Consider the following 20009-nt stretch of genomic DNA (forward strand, 5'->3'; position numbering starts at 1 on the left):
ATTTGGCAACGGTGCGGTCCCGCTGGTGCTGGATGAGAGAGGTTCAGCCTCTACTGTGCTGCTAACAGCAATAATGACTAACATAGGAAACGAGCGCATGATGTCTCAGATGCAATGCAATGCACAGCCACGGTGAAGCACAGTGAAGATACAGCAATGCCTACGGAGCGAGGGGGGAACCTGGGGAGGAACACGAACCGTGGCAACGCACTGATTCAAAATTCCGCAGGCCCCCGTATGCTGTTGAAATGTGCCGAGATACACAAGCATGACTGAGCAACCGCTCGAGCTCTCACACTGACAACTTCCTGCCTTTGCTTTCACTTCCATCAGAAAGATTTCCCCCTCTAATCTGGCCAGCGCTTCCCTACTGTCCTAACCATTCATTCTGAATGAGCAGAAGGCTGAGTACTCTCACCTGAAAGAAAAAGTTATATTGGTGCCAACTGCTTGGGAGGTACAACACTCAGTGGCCCCGACAGCCACTGGAGACCCGAGGGCAAGATGGGAGGGGGTCTTGGGTCCCCACCCCACCAAGGATGGAAGGGGCGGGGCTTAGGCAGTCAGCCCTGCCCTCCCCCGCCCTGCCTAATCCCTCAGAGCCATGGCGCAGTGGCCTAGTACTCCACGGTGTTTCAACGGGGCCCAGGGCTCCAGCGGCTTCTGCTGCTACTTTGGCACTGGCCGGGACCTGGGACCGGGCCAGCCAGTCCTGCACCTCCTCGCTTTCATCCACAGTACCAAGCAGCTTCATTTAGGCCAAATTCAGCTGCTAGGCCCTGCCTGGGCAGTCCAACCCTGTTTGGCAAAGCCCTCCCGCATGTGCTGAATTTTACTCTTGTCCAACTGATGACACGAGGGCTTGAGCACATGCTCAGAAGGAGCAGGTGCTTAGCACTTTGCTGAATTGCGACCTTTGCGCAGCTCTGGCATAATTGCCTTGATATAGCCGTAGTGCAACTGGGATCAGAACGTGGCCCAAAAAGTAAATTACGTCTGAAAGTTTTGCTGTCCTGAAGTGGCTCCTCTTTAGGATCTATCATACTTACAGCACTGGTATTCTCCCATTCCTACTGCCCAGGGGGCCATGCAGAATGCTTGTTATTTACATCAGTCATGAGTCTGCATTGTGCCAACTGAATGTAAAATCAAAACCAAACGAGAGGTGGTCACCCCACTGAGCGGATCAGAGTTCGGTGCCAAAGAGGTGATTTGCTTCTGTCTGAAAGGCTGCAGCAACTCCAGTATTGATGCCACATTTGTCTATTACCAGTCAAAGATTCTAGTGCAACACTGCTCACATGCACAAAAACCCATGCACATGGTGGGGCTCAACAGAGCAGCATGCTTGTCTACAGAAATGGGCTTTTCATAGGACTATTTAAAAGCAGGTCACAAACTCACTGCTTCTTCTGGTGTGTCTTTCCCACCGTGAATCCTCCTAACGATTCAGCAAACTGAGCTGTCTACAAGTCATTTCTACGTACAAGGCTGACTCTCATTCGAACAGCAGTTTCAATTGTTACAGATTTGCTATTTTTCTCACTGGGTCCCTTTGGAAACAAACAATAGCTCGTCTATTAAAAATCAGCATTAAAAATACATGTAAAAATGGCTGCACTTTTATTAGCGGCATTTTTTTTCCAGCTAGTTCTTTTTCTTGTCTGGTTACATATGCCTGGTATATTTTTCCCAGTAACTTAAGCTAACAGAGATCTTGTTCTTTTGTAATGTACTGGGCTCACAGCCTCTGCTTCTCTGAACCCATTTTCTAAGGGATAACTAGGACAATTAATATCTGGAAAAAAATGTAATGACCGTTCCTAGTGAGCAAGCTGGTTTCTGATTAATAATACATTCAGTTTAAAATTATAGCATTGTTCTCTTTCTAATATGTAACATTATTTAATGCAGTTTTCGTTATCTTACTGTCATTAACAAAAGCATGCTTTTTGATGTACTATTATTGCAGTGCCCAATGAAGCAAACCTTTCGGCTGGCAGAGAACAGACAAAATTCATTTCAGATACGGAAAGCAAATACAACCTCTCATTGAAGAGAACAGTGTTGGTTGGTTGGTGGGTATGCCATTAGAGGGTATTTTGATTACGGGGGGTGTGCTACAAGCAAACAGGGACTTTTGCAATTCTTGCAAATCATACATCCAGTTACCATAATGCAATGCACAAAAAAGGCCAGGAGAACTGAAGATTGGAAGGTTCTGCAAAATACTGTGGGACAGCGATTACTGTAACAGTACAAAACTTGCTCTCAACGTAACATAAAGGCACCATTGATATCTTTCTCATTTTTGAAATACTGTAAAAAATTGCTACATATGGCACATAACACATTTGTACATACATATATTTAATTTATAAAAGTCCCCACCCCCCGCCTCCTGTTTTCTATTAGTGGAATTTGCTAAAATAAAATAAATTGTTTAATTTAAAGGTGGAATACTTCCTTATATAAAATAAAGTTTTACATGTGAATCTATGTGTTTGGTTTATGGTTTATACAGCAATAGGGTCTTGATTAGCTATTACACTGGACAACCTTGCTTGCAATTCTTCCTGTGTGGAGAACCGGCTAGTTGGGTTAGTCCTGCTGTCCGCCAGTCGGTATGCAGTGGCTGGCTCTAGGCTGGTTACCATGGGGTTCTGTAGGCTTAGGAAAGGTGTATCCTCACCTATTCGTTCATCTTCTGTTTCACTTTCTGAGCTACTGCTCTCAGAGCTTGTGTCGCTGTCCACTTCTAATCTGTTAGAAATGTGACCATTGGGCTTTGTTCTTTTTGCCCTCCGGCTGTTGACTAGTTTCTTTGGAGGTTCCTGCACTGGCTCGTATTCCTGCGTGGTCTCATATTCCTCATCCTCCACTATCCTCAGAGGACTAGCAGGTGGACTGTTGCTTTCGTGGGCCAGGTTGTGGTGGAAGGAATTGAACTGCTGCAATGGATGGTCATACTTCTCCCGTAACCGAGGTGGCGTCACCAGAAGCAGAGGCCTCTCCTCTTCCACCAAGGGACTGACCGCCACGGAAGGGACAGATACAGTTAAGCTGGATATCGGAGGAGACATTTCTGAAGCGGGGGACTTTGGAGAACTTGGCGTGTGGAAATCGACAGGTGACATGCGAGCTGGGGTGGTCATAGCGGATACATACCTGCACAAGGACACACACAAAAAGGCCTCATAAAGGTGGAGAAGGAACAGACAGAAAAGAAAACTTTAAGGATATGCTTATGCTACAGAGTTATGCTGGAATAGCTTATTCCGTAGTTATCACTCCAAAATAAGCTATTCTGGGATAATGTGTCTCCACTGACAAGGAAGACCCAAAATAAGCAAAACTTTTCTGAAATAGTGCATTCACACACAACAGTGTAATCCAGATTAGAGCCCCGGGAAGCACTGTTATGAAATACTATGTCTACACAGCAGCTTTATTTTGAAATAAACTCTTCTGTAACAGCTTACTTCAAAAAAGCCCCTATTCTCTGTCTACACAACCCCCATTTCAAAATAGGCTCTATTCCTCATGGAATGAGGTTTACCTATTTTGGAATAAGTCAACTGCTATTTCAAAATTATTTCAAAATAGCAGTTGTGTTCTATAGATGCTCACACAGTTATCTCAAAATAACGTTGCTGTGAAGACTACCCTAAGAAAAGCTGCCTTTTAGAGGAACAAAACATGGATGCATTATCCACGTCCCACCTATTTGGGAGGTCAAGTGCAGATACCATTGGCAATGAAGGAATTTATTTTCTAAAGCATGCAAGGGACTCACTGTATTTTTTGCAGGTTCTTGTCTTGCACATGCTCCTTGGGTGTTGCATGCAAGCTGTGGGTTTGACATGTGCATAACTGCACATAGGCGTAATCCTGACTAGCGCTTTTTCACGGTGCTTTTAATTTGGGCCATCACTGAAAAATGCAGCAGCCTCTATCAGTGCTCCCAGATCAAAACACCTGACAGACATGTTCAGGGGTATTTTGTGGTATTTTAGCCTAGCACGCTCTCGCGCTTATGAGGCAAATCAAGGGAAGAGAAGGATTTGATGAAACCAGAGGTATATGGATGTTGGAAAAGCAGGCGAAGTATTTTGAGTTCTCTGGTGAATCCTCTGAGTAGATGATGGAGACACAATGCAGTTGCGAGTACAGACTGAACACCTCTAGTCCAGCACCCTCAGGACCTGACTGGTGCCAAATCAAAGAATTTGCCAGACCCCGGGATGCCAGTATTGTCTAGCACATTACCAACACTTCCACGGCTTACTAGGCTCTCACAAGACATTTAGGTGTAAATGACACCTAAATAACAGCACAGAACACTGAGAGCCAGGACTGGTGACTGTAAATAAACTTTATGGGACCACGGGAAACTTGGCTGCAACCATAAGTGGTTGTCCAGTTAATTAAAATCACGCCGGACCATGGAAGATGCTGAATGAGGGTGTTCTGGACTAGAGAGGTCCAAACTGTAGTTTATAAAAACTACAGTGCCTGTTGTACCAGGCAATATTTGCCCAGTGTCTGAAATTTGAGGAAATGAGGAGCAGATTAGAGCTAAAACGACCAGAGCTGAGGCTATCTGAGGATGGAGCCAGCATACCCTGGGGAAAACAGAGGGGCAGATATTGCCACCTTCACTCATGTTCAGTCAGTCGTTTTTTCACTGCAAACGTAGTTCCACTGATGTGAGAATCACACCCAGAGTACTTAGGGCTGCGTCTACACGTGCACGCTACTTCGAAGTAGCGGCACCAACTTCGAAATAGCGCCCGTCACGTCTACACGTGTTGGGCGCTATTTCGAAGTTGAAATCGACGTTAGGCGGCGAGACGTCGAAGTCGCTAACCCCATGAGCGGATGGGAATAGCGCCCTACTTCGACGTTCAACATCGAAGTAGGGACGTGTAGACGATCCGCGTCCCGCAACATCGAAATAGCGGGGTCCTCCATGGCGGCCATCAGCTGGGGGGTTGAGAGATACTCTCTCTCCAGCCCTTGCGGGGCTCTGTGGTCACCGTGGGCAGCAGCCCTTAGCCCAGGGCTTCTGGCTGCTGCTGCTGCAGCTGGGGGTCCGTGCTGCATATACAGGGTCTGCAACTAGTTGTTGGCTCTGTGTATCTTGCACTGTTTAATGAAAGTGTGTCTGGGAGGGGCCCTTTAAGGGAGCGACTTGCTGTTGAGTCCGCCCCGTGACCCTGTCTGCAGCTGTGCCTGGCTCCCTTATTTCGATGTGTGCTACTTTGCCGTGTAGACTTTCCCTCGCTGTGCCTATTTCGATGTTGGGCTGAGCAACGTCGAAGTTGAACATCGACGTTGCCAGCCCTGGAGGACGTGTAGACGTTATTCATCGAAATAGCCTATTTCGATGTCGCAACATCGAAATAAGCTATTTCGAAGTTGGGTGCACGTGTAGATGTAGCCTAGGTGTGCCTCAAAGTTAAAACCTACCAGGCCAGGGTTCCACAAATGATCAGGAATCTCCACTTTGTTCAGGGACACCATTGTGGTGCTGAGCTCCGAAAAAAAAAATCATTCCATGCTGTAATTATTGCCTTGTCGCACCAAGCTGGCTTTTAAACCTGTCAGATGCCATTTTTAAATGGCAGCATTTCTTTAAGAGGAAGATGGTCCTTAGGAGCCATCTGCCCCTTCATCTCCTTGCCCAGTTCTACCGGGGGCATGAGACCCAGCCCCCTGACAGACTGATCTGGCAACAGCTTCATAAAACAAAACATGCAGCATGTCCTGTCCCCTGTGTGGAAACAAGAGCTGACCCAAAGGATGGTGTTTGGCTCAGTGCTAATGGCCCCTCTAGAGAGTTTATCCAGAGTCTCTTGATTTCTTGCTGGTTAAGGTCAGCAGCTAAAGGTGATCTTTATAAAAGCTGCCAGGTCGGGAGCAGTCCCTTAAAACTAAAGTTCTACTGACTTTTAAACAAGAAAGATAAAGGGCCAAATCCTCTGCTGGTGTAAATCAGTGTAGCTCCTCGGGAATTGGGAAAGCCAGGCTAAATCACCCCGGCTGAGGATCCCGCTCAAAACATCTGCTACGAGGTACAGGGCACAGCATGCAATTTTACATTGTTTGGCTTTGCCTGTTTTCCTTTCCCCTGATCTTCACCTGCTTGAATGTCAATTGCACCCAAATTTAAGCCACATCCAACTGGCACGTCTCACACAAGCCCTCTAAATAAAAGCTCGATGGCCGCTGCTGATGAGTGCATTTTACTTTTAATTGTGAAGCCTGTGATGATCAAAATCAATCTGACTCCAAATTCCTCATCCAAAGCATGACTGCGTTCTGCAAATTTCCCCTGGATTAAACACAGCAGGTTATTTGGAAGGGGGGAAAACTGGGTTAGATTCTCAGCTGTTGTACGCTGGTGTGGCTCTGTGGATTTCAGTGGTGCTCTGCTGATTTACATCTGCCCTTTGTTTGTAGGAAGCAATGACAGCTGTAACCATTTGTGGCCATGAATCATATTGGCCACTGTGAGCAGAGAGAGGGACAAATAGGCCTGTGTGTCAAAGAAGCAGGAGAAAATCGTTCTCTCCCTCTGCTTCCTTATATTCACAAGCTCTTTAGTTGATCACTGGCAGTTGAGTGAACCTTCTGCTGAGAAGATGTTTCACCTTTTTTGGTTTAGTTAAGCTAGTGCAACACTGTGTAGTGACTTGCACACACAAATACACCTGGATGGCGTGTGGTATGTTTGTGAATGGGATTATATCCTAGGGTTTCCTGTGACAGCAGGCTCTGATGACTGAGGAGGTCCTTTCTAGCCCCCTGGGAGCAGTTCCCACTGATGGCAGGGTGGTCTAGTGGCTAGGCCCCCTTGCTGGGGCCTGGGGATGTGGGTCTTCAGCCCCCACCCTAGAGGCTGAAGGCTAAGTTTGGGGCATGGCCCTGAGAATCTAGTTTCCCCTCCTGCAGGAGAGAGGATCCTGGGGGGGCTGGGAGGGGCTCCCCCTTTGTGCATGGGGTAGGGTTCTGAGGCTCCACCCTCCAGCAGCTGACCCAGTAACAGCTCTGGCTCAGGCCCTGCTTGCCTCAGAGCCAGCTCCTGCCTCTGGGCTGGTCAGCCCTGAACTGGGCTGGCTTCCCTCCTTTTATGCTCCTCCAGGCCTGCTACTGGCTGCAAGTGAGCTGGGGTTGGGCTGATTGGGCCAACAGGCTCTGTTTAACCTCTGCCTTGCCTGGCCTTCCTCTCACACCCTTGCACCCCTGATACATGTTCCCATGACAATTACATGGGTGTAAACTGAGTGTCTCAGGTCAGCATGCGCCTATAAATTTACCAACATAAACTAAATGGATCTAATCCAGGTTTAAACTGATGCAAGAGATGCACTGGTTTAATGCAACCAATATAAATCACTTTGCGTGTAGACCAGTCTGAGGTGAGCCACAGAGATAGTTTCTGCAAGCTCCTCTGGTGTGACCTGCAGCAAGGATTTCCTACTGCGTAGGATCCAGGCATAAAGTGGTGTCACTCCACAGACTTCAGTGGAGCCAGGCCAATATGCATAGCTGAGGAGTTGGTCCTCAACCTTTATTTAGCCTTTAAAGTACAATTAAGACATGATGAAGGTTAATCATAGAGATCAGAGTACAGAAGAAACAGATTCTTGGCTCATCATCTCCCTGCGCAGCAAAGGCTTCGAGGAGATGCGAATCTTCGTTTTTATTTTAACAGGTTCTTTTATGGCTCCAATTTAGTTTTAATCTAAAGCCTCCCTCTCTCGCCCCATCTCCCAGAAATAATTTGCTATTTATTTCCTGCTGGCGGAAGACAGATGAGCCTAGTTTAACAGCCAGGGAAATGTCGCTCATCTTCAGGGCTCACAATCTCATCAGACATAGGGTTGGGCCGTCACTAACTGGCGATTTATTGTAGGAATGCAGCCTGTATTTCCCCCGGGAATGTTACTTTTAGGAAATGCAATATTTGAAGAAGCAGGGCCCTTTTTCTCTTCGCTAGAATGAAGAGAGAGATGCCTGAACAGCTGGCTAACATTTTGAAATGCTGCTTGCTTTACTCTAAACACTCCAGCAGGGCTGTGCAAACAATATCTCTCTTCTCACCCAGAAGATAAATATACTACTCTAATAATACATTTTATCTGCATGAATGTGGGAGACACGCCAAGTGGCCTGTGGGTAGTCCTGAATGCACTCTTTACTGCTACAGGCCCTGATCCAGCAAAGCCCTTAAGCACATGCTTAACTCTGTGCACGAGGGATCCTATCAATACTAACACGACTACTCACATGGCTGAAGTTAAGCACGTGCTCGGGTGTTCTGCTGAATCAGGCTGCCGGAGTTGCTTAGATGCTGCATTTCTTGAAAGCTAAACTCCAGGGTAAAATGACAGGTAGTTTTTCCACAAAAATTCAACAGCTAGTAACGACCCAGCATTAGCTCTGTTTCGCATTCCTTCACAGACCTCATGGCATTATCCAAGCTTCTCTATCTTACCCACCTCCTCTCTATTGCTAAGAACCAGGGCAGGATGTGCACCTTCCCCCAACGCTGCATATTCTACTTTTTGAACCATGACATTGTCTCCTGCCCAACTCAAGAACTTCTTTGATTATGTTTATTTTTCTCTATGCTACCACAGACAAGCAGTTAACCCCCCAACCCCTGGGAATTCACAACACTCAAAGAGTAACAGAGAAGTAGCCGTGTTAGGCTGTATTCTAACAAAACAAACTCGAAGAGTTGGTCTAGGAATGTTTTGTTCTCACTTTTCTTATGTTCTAACCCACACGACACTATGACCACCTTCGGCATTAATTAAAGCTTTCACTGAGGGCTTAACCTTAAAGGATAGGTAGGGACGTGATAGCAGCTTTCAAGTACTTAAAAGGGTGTTACAAGGCAGGAGAAAAGCTATTCCCCTTAGCCTCTGATGATAGGACAAGAAGCAATGGGCTTAAATTGCAGTTTAGATTAGACATTAGAAAAACTTCCTAACTGTCAGGGTGGTTAAACACTGGAATAAATTGCCTAGGGACATTGTGGAATCTCCATCACTGGAGATATGTAAGAGCAGGTTAGATAGACACCGTCAGGGATGATCTAGATGGTGCTTGGTTGCACCATAAGGGCAGGGGACTGGACTTAATGAACTGCTGAGGTCCCTCCCAGTTCTAGTATTCTATGATTCCCCTTTTGTCTTTGCTAAAGGTCACTCTCTGCCTTACTTGTAGACAGGAGGCAACCAAGAAACAGAACTAAGCCAGAGGTTCCCCTTTGATCTCATTTCCTTCTTTCATAGCGAGTGGACACCTCTGTCCTCTGGGGTCCTCAGGCACTAGGAGTTACTCTGAATCTCTTCAAGCCCATTCGACCAAGTTGCTGAAGTACCTTTCGCTGTGAGGAGAATCCCGGAAGGAGTCAGGTGTCTCTCTCGCATGCCGCAGGAAGCTGTTGCACTCCCGAGGACCTCCTATGCCGTTGAGGCGCCCTCTGGGTCCTGTCGGGCTGGTGTGCCTGCTGTTCTCCACTGAAGAGCTCACAAGCACCGAGTGGCTTTCTGAGAGAATGCTTTCAGTCCGACCGTTACTCCAGCTGATGGGGAGGTGTTGGGTGGGGGCGGAGGGGAGAGAAAAGAGCTTTTATTGTAAATTCAGAACAGGAGAAAGCCAAATAACTGAAGTTTAACAATGGGAAAATCCAGGGCTACATGCGATATGCTGATTAAATTCCATACCTAGGCAATCACAGACCCTAGTTGGTGTGAATTCTCCCACCCGACAAATGACAAGACAGCTTGATTTATGGGTATAGCAGCAGGTGGTTCAGTTGGGGTGGAAAAGAGTTTCCTACCCGTCAGACCCATGTTACGTGGTCTCACAGTATTGCCAAAAATGAACAAAAGGTTTCTCCCCAATTCAGCAATTTGTGTATATTAAAATTCACAAAACCGGTAGTGGATCCCCACAAAACCAACAGCTGGTAATGGCCCAGCACTCATTCTGTTTTGCATTCTGGCTCTGTCTAGACTGCAGGAAACTGTTGGCAAAATCTGTGTTATCTTTTGCGGACGGTTCTGTTGGGAGATGCTTTTCCAACATTTGGCCTGTCCACACAGGGTCGAACGTCAGCAAACTCCCCAAGGTTGAGACATCCCTTCTTCCTTGTGGAGTGAGGCGTACGTGACGTCAACAGAATGCTCCCAACGTGGCAGATCTCTTGACAGAAGCCTGCAGTCTAGAGATAGCCTCCTATGCGCTACGTTCACAGAATTGTAGAATCCTAGGGCTGGAAGGGACCTCAGGAGGTCATCGAGTCCAGCCCCCTACGCAAAGCCGGATCAACCCCAACAAAAACATCCCAGCCAAGACTTTGTCAAGCCAGGACTTAAAAACCTCTAGGGATGGAGATTCCACCACCTCTCTAGCTAACCCACTGCAGTGCTTCACCGCCCTCACAGTGAAATAGTTTTTCCTAATATCTAACCTAGACATCTCCCTCTGTAACTTCAGACCATTGCTCCTTGTTTTGCCCTCTGTCACAACTGAGAACAGCCTCTCTCCATCCTCGTTAGTGTCCCCCTTCAGGAAGCTGAAGGCTGCTATCAAATGCCCTTCATTCTTCTATTCATTCACAGATCTCATGGCCATTATCCAAACTTCTCTATCTTATGCACCTCCTCTCTATTGGAAAGAACCAAGGCAGGATATACAACTTCTTCCAACACCGCACATTCTACTTTCTGAATCATGACTGTGTCTCCAGCTCAACTCAAAAACTTCTCTGAGGAACAGAATTTGTTTTGGTAGTAGGATGTCAAGTACCATACATCCTTAGATTAACCCCCCGTGACCAGTGCATTTGCATGCAGCTTCTTTTAGGCAATGGTGGGACAGCTGACACCCAACACCAGTTTCTCCTGGGGTGGGGAGGTTTGTTATGACATGCTGGTACCTATGGCTGGGAGTCTGGGTGACAGTGGTGGAGTGATGGGTTGTCGAGGTGTAGTGGCTTGTGGAAAACGACGTCTCTGTCTCTCGCTCAATGACGTGCTCACTGGAGAGGACATTTTTAGACATGTACTGCTGAAGAAACAGATGCATCTCAGGTTTACATAGGGGAACATACAGTACATCTGCACACACACATTTTGGTCAGATATGTATGGTGGGCCCCTGCTGAGCATGACCACAGAAACATTCACCAGCCTTTGCTGGCTTGAGGAAAAAGAAAGTGAGTTTTTTTGTAACCTGGGACTACAAAGCAAAAAGCATCACAATCTACCAACTGGTAATTAGGCTAGTCCGCACTGGGAAAGTTAAATATCCACTAGGTACTTTATTTGTAGAGATCCATCTCCCCAGACATGCTTCTTACCACTGTTCCCTGTAAGCTGAGCACTCGGGTGGCCACCCAGAGGAGATCTGGTGGCTTAGCAGAGTGCCCACAGCTGGCAGTGTGTGTTTCTAATGGTGGTGCGCCTCTGCCCATGCTTTGGTGCACACAAAAATTATTCTGCACACGAAAGATAAAAATAGAGGGAACACTATTCCGTGCAGTACTGTAACTATGAACAAAGGCTGGAATTCTAACATCTCAGCCTCTGATACGCAGCGACCCAGTGACCGACTTGCAATGTTCTGCTGATGTGGCTGCACATGAAAATGTTTTGAATTTAGCGTTCTGTGGAAACAGTTCTTAAAATGTTCTTACTCATTTCTTGGTGGAGAAATCCCATATTCCTGGAAACCCTGATCATTAATTTTTAGCAGTTAGTACAGGCTGAACCTCTCTAGTCCGGCACTCTCTCGTCTGGCAGCATCCGTAATGATGTTAGTTAGCTGGACGACCACTTATCATGGGTGTGGCCAAGTTTCCCATGAGCCCATAAAATTTGTTTGCAGCCACCAGTCCTGGCTCTCAGTGTTCTGTGCTGCTATTTAGCTGTAATTTACCCCTCAATATCTTCTAAGCACCCGATAAGCAGTGGAAGTGTTGGTAACACTGCTAGACAATAGTGACCTCCCTCTGGCCAGCAAATTCTCCTGGTCAGCACCGGTCAGGTCCTGAGGGTGCTGGAGTAGAGAGGCTCAACCTGTAATTGAAAAACTCTCAGATAAAGGCTACAGCTACACTAGTGGGTTAGCATTAACAACGGACATTAAAACCTACATTGACCAGCTGGACATTTTCGGGTGGTGGATTGGGATGGTGCGGTCCATTGGCCAGGTTCACCATGTTGTTCCGTTCAGAGCGAAGGCTTTGCCTAAGGCGATCGTGCAACTTTTTCCGTTGCTTCCTGTTCGTGAAAGAGGGAAACGGTTTGAACAGGCAAAGAAAAGACGAACTGCAATGGCCAGCAAGATATTGCCAACCTATTCCCATCCTTGAGGGCCTCTGCTATCCTAACAAGGTGATAGGCGCTGCTGGAGCAGGTGGGATTTACAGAGCTGTGGAAGGTTTGTGGGGGAGGGATGGTAGTTACAGAGAGACGGGAAAGGTGGGGGAGGGGAGATCCACTCCCAAAACTTACTTCCTTTCAGAAGCAGTTCTCCGAAGATCAAACCGACAAAGTGCCACTCTGGATCTGACAATCCACAGAGTTTTATACACAACTTGTTTTCTATCTGCTGCACTGAGCTGTCATTTCTCACCACTGTGCAGCCAAAACCCAGTGGCCTTGCTTCTGCGTTCGCGTGTGTACCTGAACGCAGCAGGCTATCGTGCAGACTAGACTGCTTACGCGTTTGAGAACATTCTTCTGTGGGCCGGGGGAACACTGGACATTATTCATGCGTAAACTATCGGTCCTATGGGTCTAGGGCCTGAGCCAGGGAGCACCTATGTTACAAATGACAGCTACGGCTTTGCACAGGCAGCAGCGGCTGCACACCCTGGCAAAATGCCACTCTGCTCTGGAGAGAAGCAACGTGCAACTGGCTGTAGCTGCTCACCAGGAGCCCTCCAGTCCTGTACCTCCTCAGCCAGCCTTGCAGCCAGTTACTCTGGTGACTATTTTGAGTTAAGATAAGGAGGGAGCCCAATGTTTTGTGTTGCATGTTCTGTGACAGCGCATCTATGGAATTTGCCATGGAATTCCCCCCCCCGCACCAAAGGACAGGAGTCCACAATCCAAGCTCATGTAAAAAGGTATTTAGAGTCCTTATGGTTGTAGAGGAAATCTTGAAAATATTAACAAAGTGCTAACTGATGAAGTGACGTGGGCCTAAGCATGCAGGCAGCTTGCCAGCCTTTAGAGAGGAAAGTGTCCTCCCTCATGTAAATTGCACGTTAACTCTGAAACCTAATGATTACTACATCTATGTCAAGACTGTTAATAGGTTCACTACTGATCATTTGACAAAAACATCCCACTATTCTGTTTCTGCTACACCTCAAAAGGCACTGGACTCCTCTTCTTAAACCACGATCAGCGTCTCCTACCTAGCTGATAAACTTTCCACATTCCCCCTATGAACACTTCCATGGGCTAACAACAAGCTGCTAGTATCAAAATCTATAAGACACTGAGAACTTAAACTGCAATATCAAATGCACTGAATTCAATATCGAAACAAGTAACATTGGGACTCTTGCATTACAACTATTCTATTAAATTTCATAGTTAATTTCTAAATATCCTGCAGGTTTGTTTGAAAATACTGCAGCATTTCCACGACAGTGAAGCAGAACTCAGGGAACAGAGTGTAAAACTTAGATCCAACTTAGGGCTTGGCTATCGTAGTGATGAACATATATATAAGTGCAGATGTTTTGGCAGGATAAGATACTACAGCATACAGCTATGGTATTTTCAACCCTTTGCAGAACTTAAGAGAGGCTACTCCATTTTTGCCAAAAAAGGGAAAATAAAAAAATGCTGGAAGCTTATTAAAAGCTACCGTGATCAAGGAAGCTTCAGTGCAAAGAGTGAATTACTTGGGCAAGCTGGCATTACAGCAATACATTGTTCCTGATCAGCGGGACTGCCCCAAACCTTCCTGCCCAGGTTGCCCGGATGCTTTAAAACAGAGCAAAGTCAGAAGATACAGTTACTACACAATTCCACTGCACAAGGCTTTAGGCATGGTATAGAATATGCATCTCCAGCAGAGCCTGAAACTGTGCGAGTGGATAGCTATGTGACAACCAGGATCCCTGACTCAGCTGTACTTGTAGTGTCTGTAGCTCTTGGCTTCGAGTCACAGTTTATGGGCCAGATTCTTAGCTGGTATAAATGGTGTTGCTCTGCGGAAGTCAATTTGCACCCGGTAGGAGTATGGCCCTATGGGTCTATGCTACTTTCCACCTTCAGCAATACAGCTGGGTGCAGTTTGCAAATGTGCCATTCTTCTTGCTTTTAAAGGACTGAAAAGAAATTACAAAAGGAAGCTGAGAGGAAAGAGTAATGTGAAACCATGTGCACAGCCTTCATTCTGTGATGTCTCTTCATTAATTTAATTGCTGTGCAGATAGAACACTTTGGGATTAAAGATTCAGTGTCAGATGTCATCTTCACACTCCATCAGCAGTGTCATTTGCAAAGACACCCACACGTTCCTAGATCTTTCTTCTTCTACGCATTCTCTTCGAGCCCATGGGGGGTTTCCCTTGGGTTTTCCAACAGGCAGTGGAGAGACAGGGAGAATGGCAGAAGAGCACACTGAACATCTCCCAAACGCCAACATGACACCACTGCCGGATTTTGTGGGTTTAACCTGTCAGATCCCTTTTCATACTTATAAAGTGCTTTAACAACATTTCACAAGCCACTGATGGAAATTCCCAATGTCTCCTGTTCCTCCGGATTACCAAGGTTTGGGTTGGATTCCAGACTAATTTAGGGAAATCCTAGAGAAGTGTTTATGGAGGTGTATGCTTAAAAAGCGCTAGGTTACAACCCTGATCCAAACCCCACTGTCCAATGACTTCACTGTGTTTTGGATGAAGTCCTATCACCATATGAAAGGGAACATCTGCTTTGTGCATATGCGGTAGACTGACAACACTTTGCTTTGGTGTTTGATAGGTACAATTAGAAGAGCTTTATGAAAGGAGCTAAAGAATTTGACAGTGCAAATCTGACTGACTTCCACTGGGACTTGGTCTTAAATTCCTTATATTAACCCCATAATTTACAGAGACGTTACAGAATCTAACAATCCTTTGGTCTTTGGGATTTCCAAGTTCTTACCGCTGGCAATCTTGTACTCAAATACGTAAAAACTGGTCTGATGTTTTTACTTCTAGTCTCCAAAGCCTCTATTCTTAAAAAAGTGTGGGTCTGTTGAGATTATTACATCTTTTGGGCTCATCAACAGTGTGACATTAGAAGTACACTTTACATGTATATATTATACTTTCACGTGATACTGAGTGAGATCTGTACCTCCCAGTATTTCATCTGACTGTGCTGATTCCAGTTTGGTCACTTCCAGTCATGTTCAGATAAGCACAGGTTATGACTTTGCATGATGGAATCACCATGCCTAAATACATGGTGATTACATAGCAATAGCATGACTCCTAATGCAAGCCTATGGCAGATTTCGGTCAGGTCCTGTCACCCACAACTGTCCAGTGAGACCACTCATGTTCAGCTGATCAGCTGCCGTACAAAGCCCGTTGGGAAAAACACAGAGATAAAAAGGAAGAGAAAAGTTTACTTGGTTTTGCAGTAGGCCACAACACACATGATGCCAACTACAAGGAGGGCAATGCAGATGCCAGTTATGGTCAAGACCCTTTTCTGGTACAGTTCCTCTGCTTCTAGAAAGGGACAAAAACAGAGAAGATTACAAGCTGCAGGCTGCCAATTCAAGTGGATGCATGCGACATACCACCACAGAGGATCACACAGTAAAACACACCCATGATGACCAAGCATTTTGGGGAAAACTCTATTGCAGGATAAGAACTTAAGGTCTTAACACAATATCAGTGGCTAGTGGGTGCTAATAAAACACAACATGTCAAATTAAAAAAAATACTTCTATTGTTAACTAGGACAATATCCAATATGTGGCTTTTAAAACTGACAAATATCAGCATTTGCTGAAAATAAGAATGCAATGCACTATGGGATTTGAAAATGCTTTGGATGTTTTGCTCTTGCAAAGACAGCTGGAATAAAGGTTAATTCCCAGGCTCATAAAACAAATTTATCTTCTCTACTTTTGTTTTGATGTTCAATGTCTTCCCCCCCCCGCAAACCCTCCCTCCCAAATCAAATTTATATCTCAGCGGTCTTGACAGGAGAGGTTTCAGAGTATTCTTTCAAATTCATAACATGAGGTTGGCTTGTCATGGTAGCACCAATGAAAATGAGACAAAGGCTCAGAGATCGCTCATAATGCTCAGCAGTTGAGCTCACTGCCCCAAAACATGGCAGTAGCAATGATTAGTGATGCACTGTATCAAAGAGACCCTGTGTGACTTGCAGATCTGTATTCAAATAACAGTCCTAGCCAGAGTGTAGTTTTTCCCTCGGAAGAAAACCTGTTCTACTTCACTAATCTCATTTGCAGAGATATTTCGCTATTCTAAAGAAATCGGTAGCCCCAGCCATGCTTGGGTTGGCTCAGCCTGCGGATTCCGTCATCGGTTACACTGGCAAAAGCACCCTGTTATGTTGTGGCAGGGAAATGTTAATGCTGAGAATTATGTACTGGAGCCACATAGGCTCAGATCTTCTGAGGCATTTTAGTGCCTAACTCCCACAGAGCGGGTGGGGGACTAGCTGAGTGTTGATTCACGCCACAGCATTGTGAACCTGGCTGGCTTTCCTCTCATTGTGCCCACAGTCGCTAAGGTTGGGCTTTTTTAAACATTTGGCACTGCTGGGCCAACTAGTCCGAATTCTCTAGAGCAGTTGAGAAATGTGGCCGTCACAATGAGAGGATACCAGCAGGAACCTGGCTTGAAACCTGGCAGGAGGTCATCTTGACATCGACTGGCAAACAGCCCTAAGAGAGATTTACAAACCAAAAGAAATACAGCTCCTCTCCATGGTGGGGACTGAGCCCTGGCAGAATGGACAGGGGATTTGAAATCTGCTGGGAATGGGCTGCTCTCATTGTTGGGCCCTTGGCCAGGCAGTCTGTGTCTGACCTCACAGGTGTAACCCAGGGGCATGGATGGTAGGCGCACAGATATACACTTACTGGTAACCTGACACTGACCTACAATCTTATCCCTTCATATGGGCTTAGGGCAATACAAGTCTCCATTAGTATCTCTTTAAAACAAGGAGCTACATGCTTCTCTATCTTACGCCCCTTGCAAGCCCGTGGAAGTCGACGGAGCTGTGGGCAGTGAGAGACAGTGAAAAATTATCCCTGGCATATCCTTTAGTTATGTCATGGCTAAAGCAATGGGTTAGCAACACACACAGCCATGCAATGGGCTCTGTCTGGTAACCAGTGTGGGAATTTGGAAGAAGTTTCCTGATGGGGGCCAATGTCCCTGGGAGGGTTATTCCCTTAAATGGCTATACGAGGTGTCTCAGTTTAATTTTAAATTCTCTGATGGCACTGAGGCCATTGGAAAGAAGGTCAGGTTTGTCAGACAGGTTTTAGGAACCAACGTGTGCTTTGGTGTCTACTTCTAGGCTAAGTGTTATAGCAATTGGCAGGAGATCCACATAGCTTATGGGAATTGGTTGGATCCATTTCTATGCCATATAACCTGAGCAGAAATTAAAATGAGGTGGCAAGGGGTGTTGAGGGGGATTGGATATGGGGACTGGCTTTACAGTCATGTCTCCCTGAAGGTCCTGATTCTTCACACTGGGAAAGGGCCATTTCACAAGTTTTGGTTGGGAGCCTGAAATTCCAGTAAGAACAACACAGCATACTCATAACATATGGCGGGCCTGTTAGGATGTTACAGGTTGAACTGCTCTAGTCTGGCACTCTTGGGATCTGACTGGCGCTGAACCAGAGAATTTGTTGAATCACTTGAGGTCAGTGCTGTCTAGCAGCTTTACCAACATTTCCACTGCTTACTGGGCTCTTAGAAGACATTTAGGTGTAAATTAGAGCTGAAGAACAGCACAGAACACTGAGAGCCAGGACTGGTGGCTGCAAACAAACTTTGTGGGACCATGGGAATCTTGGCCACACTCATGATAAATGGTTAAGGGACCATGGCAAAGTGGTCCACACCCATTATAAGTGGACATCCAGTTAACTAAAATCATTCCAGACCATGAATGCTGCCAGACCAGAGAAGTTCAAGCTGTATTTAGAAATGGGAAAGGGACTTCAGAGAATTCAGCTGACACCTAGATAGCCATCCTCAGTGTTGCAGTAATACAAATAAATAACGATTTCCTGACAACCTGTTAATTAATGTAAGAAATGGCGTGGTTGATTATTTAAGTATAACCCTGTATCTGCATATGTATTAACTACTGCAGAATGGCTGGGGTGATGTGAATACACAAAAGCTGCTCAGATATTGTGTCTTTTAAGGCTGGCCACTCTGGCAGAAACTAACTGTGGAAAGTAACTATGGAGCACAAGTTTCAGTATGAATGGAGATTTTCCCAAACAAAAAAAAACCAAAAGGATTTTAGTTTCTATGAGACAGTGCACCTTATCACAAAATGAACCCTTCCTGCAAGCCAACCCTATTGTGAATCAAACACCGGTAAAGAGATCAAGAACACCGTCAGACAAAATTAATAGCATTGAATATTAACAGAGGGGAGGAAGAAGTCAGTGTGGTAAAACTAAAATGCTGCAAAATTTATTAAACAACTTAAAATCCAAGAACAGGAAGTCAAAAGGAAAAAGAGCCCAAAACAAACACAACAGATAGGAAAAGACAGAAGGTGAAATACAGGGAAAGACAAGGTTATAAGTTGAAGAGTCAACTGCAGGCCTGGCACAGCATGCTTGAGGACTAGAAAAAACAGAGTGAAGAAATGCTTGAAAAAAAGGCTGAAGCAGAATCTGAAGGGATTTCTCATACAGCATAACTCCTAGTCTGGCCTAGTTACAGGAGTCTATGAAAGTAGTTCAGGGTTAGCTAAGCAAAGGGTGTATTGCGGCAGCACAATAACCCAATGTACAGGAGAACTGTGCTACATTAAACACATTAAATGGACATTTAAATGGATTTGAACTGGAATTTTGGTTCCATGTTATCAAGACATATCTGTGATAACATGAAAAAATACATTTTGCAATATCTGCCAAAATTCTGCTCTCAGTTTTGTCAGCGTGAAGTCTTTTAACTCTGATGACATCACTGAGGTTACTCCAGATTGACAAAGATGTAACAAAAACTAGGTTCTGCATGACGATCTCTTTGCTACTGACATTAGAGAAGTTTAGGCTTATTCTAGGTTTGGTGGTGTGTGCTGTGGTGTCTGTCATGCACAACATGTAAAAGGACGCTGATTTGAGTGTGTTTATGAAGAGAATAGGTGTGACGGCTGAGGTGCTCCCAGCAGAGCTGCAACTTTAGTTGAATGATGGAGTTCTTACCTAGTGAATTAATTTCCCTCCTAAAGCTGGGCCACTTCACTCTGTAGGGTCCCTTAGAATATGTGCTACCGACTCATGGCAAGTGGCCAGTTTGATCTTGCAGTTAGCTGTGACACTAAAAATACCCTTCCCAGACAGGGGGAAGAGATGTGTAGCTCAACAGTTTGCCTCTCTCACCAACAGAAGTTGGTCCAGGATAGTACCTTGCCCATCTTGTGCCTCTCATGTTCTGAGACTGACATGGCTAAGCCTGAGCGGCATTCCCATCCAGAGTTCTGGTGTTAGGCACCAATGATCCCCGTTGCTGCCAAGAAGCACGGCCCAGCAGAACCAGAGAGCACTTACTCCACATGGTTTGCAGTTGGGAGGACCTGCTGGGCCAGGATTAACACCTCATTTTTTTTGGCTTCCATCCACCTTGGGAGGCAGGCCACAGTATGCAGCTGCAATGTGGGAGCCAGGCCCTGGGACCCAACTGGCTGGAAAGAGTTTTCCAGGCCACGCCCCAG

At 45.8% G+C, this 20009-nt stretch overlaps 1 protein-coding gene across 3 annotated transcripts in view; it reads right to left on the bottom strand.

Moving 5' to 3' along the window:
* Nucleotides 1–378: 378 nt before the first annotated feature.
* Nucleotides 379–20009, bottom strand: part of NRG1 (neuregulin 1) — a 127884-nt gene continuing 108253 nt past the window's right edge. For all 3 annotated transcript variants that reach the window (XM_074994598.1, XM_074994597.1, XM_074994599.1), the window contains 5 exons: nucleotides 15673–15775; nucleotides 12179–12305; nucleotides 10961–11091; nucleotides 9398–9601; nucleotides 379–3168 (listed from right to left, as the gene is read on the bottom strand). In XM_074994598.1, coding sequence (XP_074850699.1) covers nucleotides 2517–3168; nucleotides 9398–9601; nucleotides 10961–11091; nucleotides 12179–12305; nucleotides 15673–15775 — 1217 coding nt within the window. In that variant the 3' untranslated portion in view covers nucleotides 379–2516. The remainder of the gene's footprint in view (nucleotides 3169–9397; nucleotides 9602–10960; nucleotides 11092–12178; nucleotides 12306–15672; nucleotides 15776–20009) is intronic.

This window comes from Carettochelys insculpta, chromosome 5 (assembly GCF_033958435.1).
Source record: "Carettochelys insculpta isolate YL-2023 chromosome 5, ASM3395843v1, whole genome shotgun sequence".
Classification (NCBI taxonomy): domain Eukaryota; kingdom Metazoa; phylum Chordata; order Testudines; family Carettochelyidae; genus Carettochelys; species Carettochelys insculpta.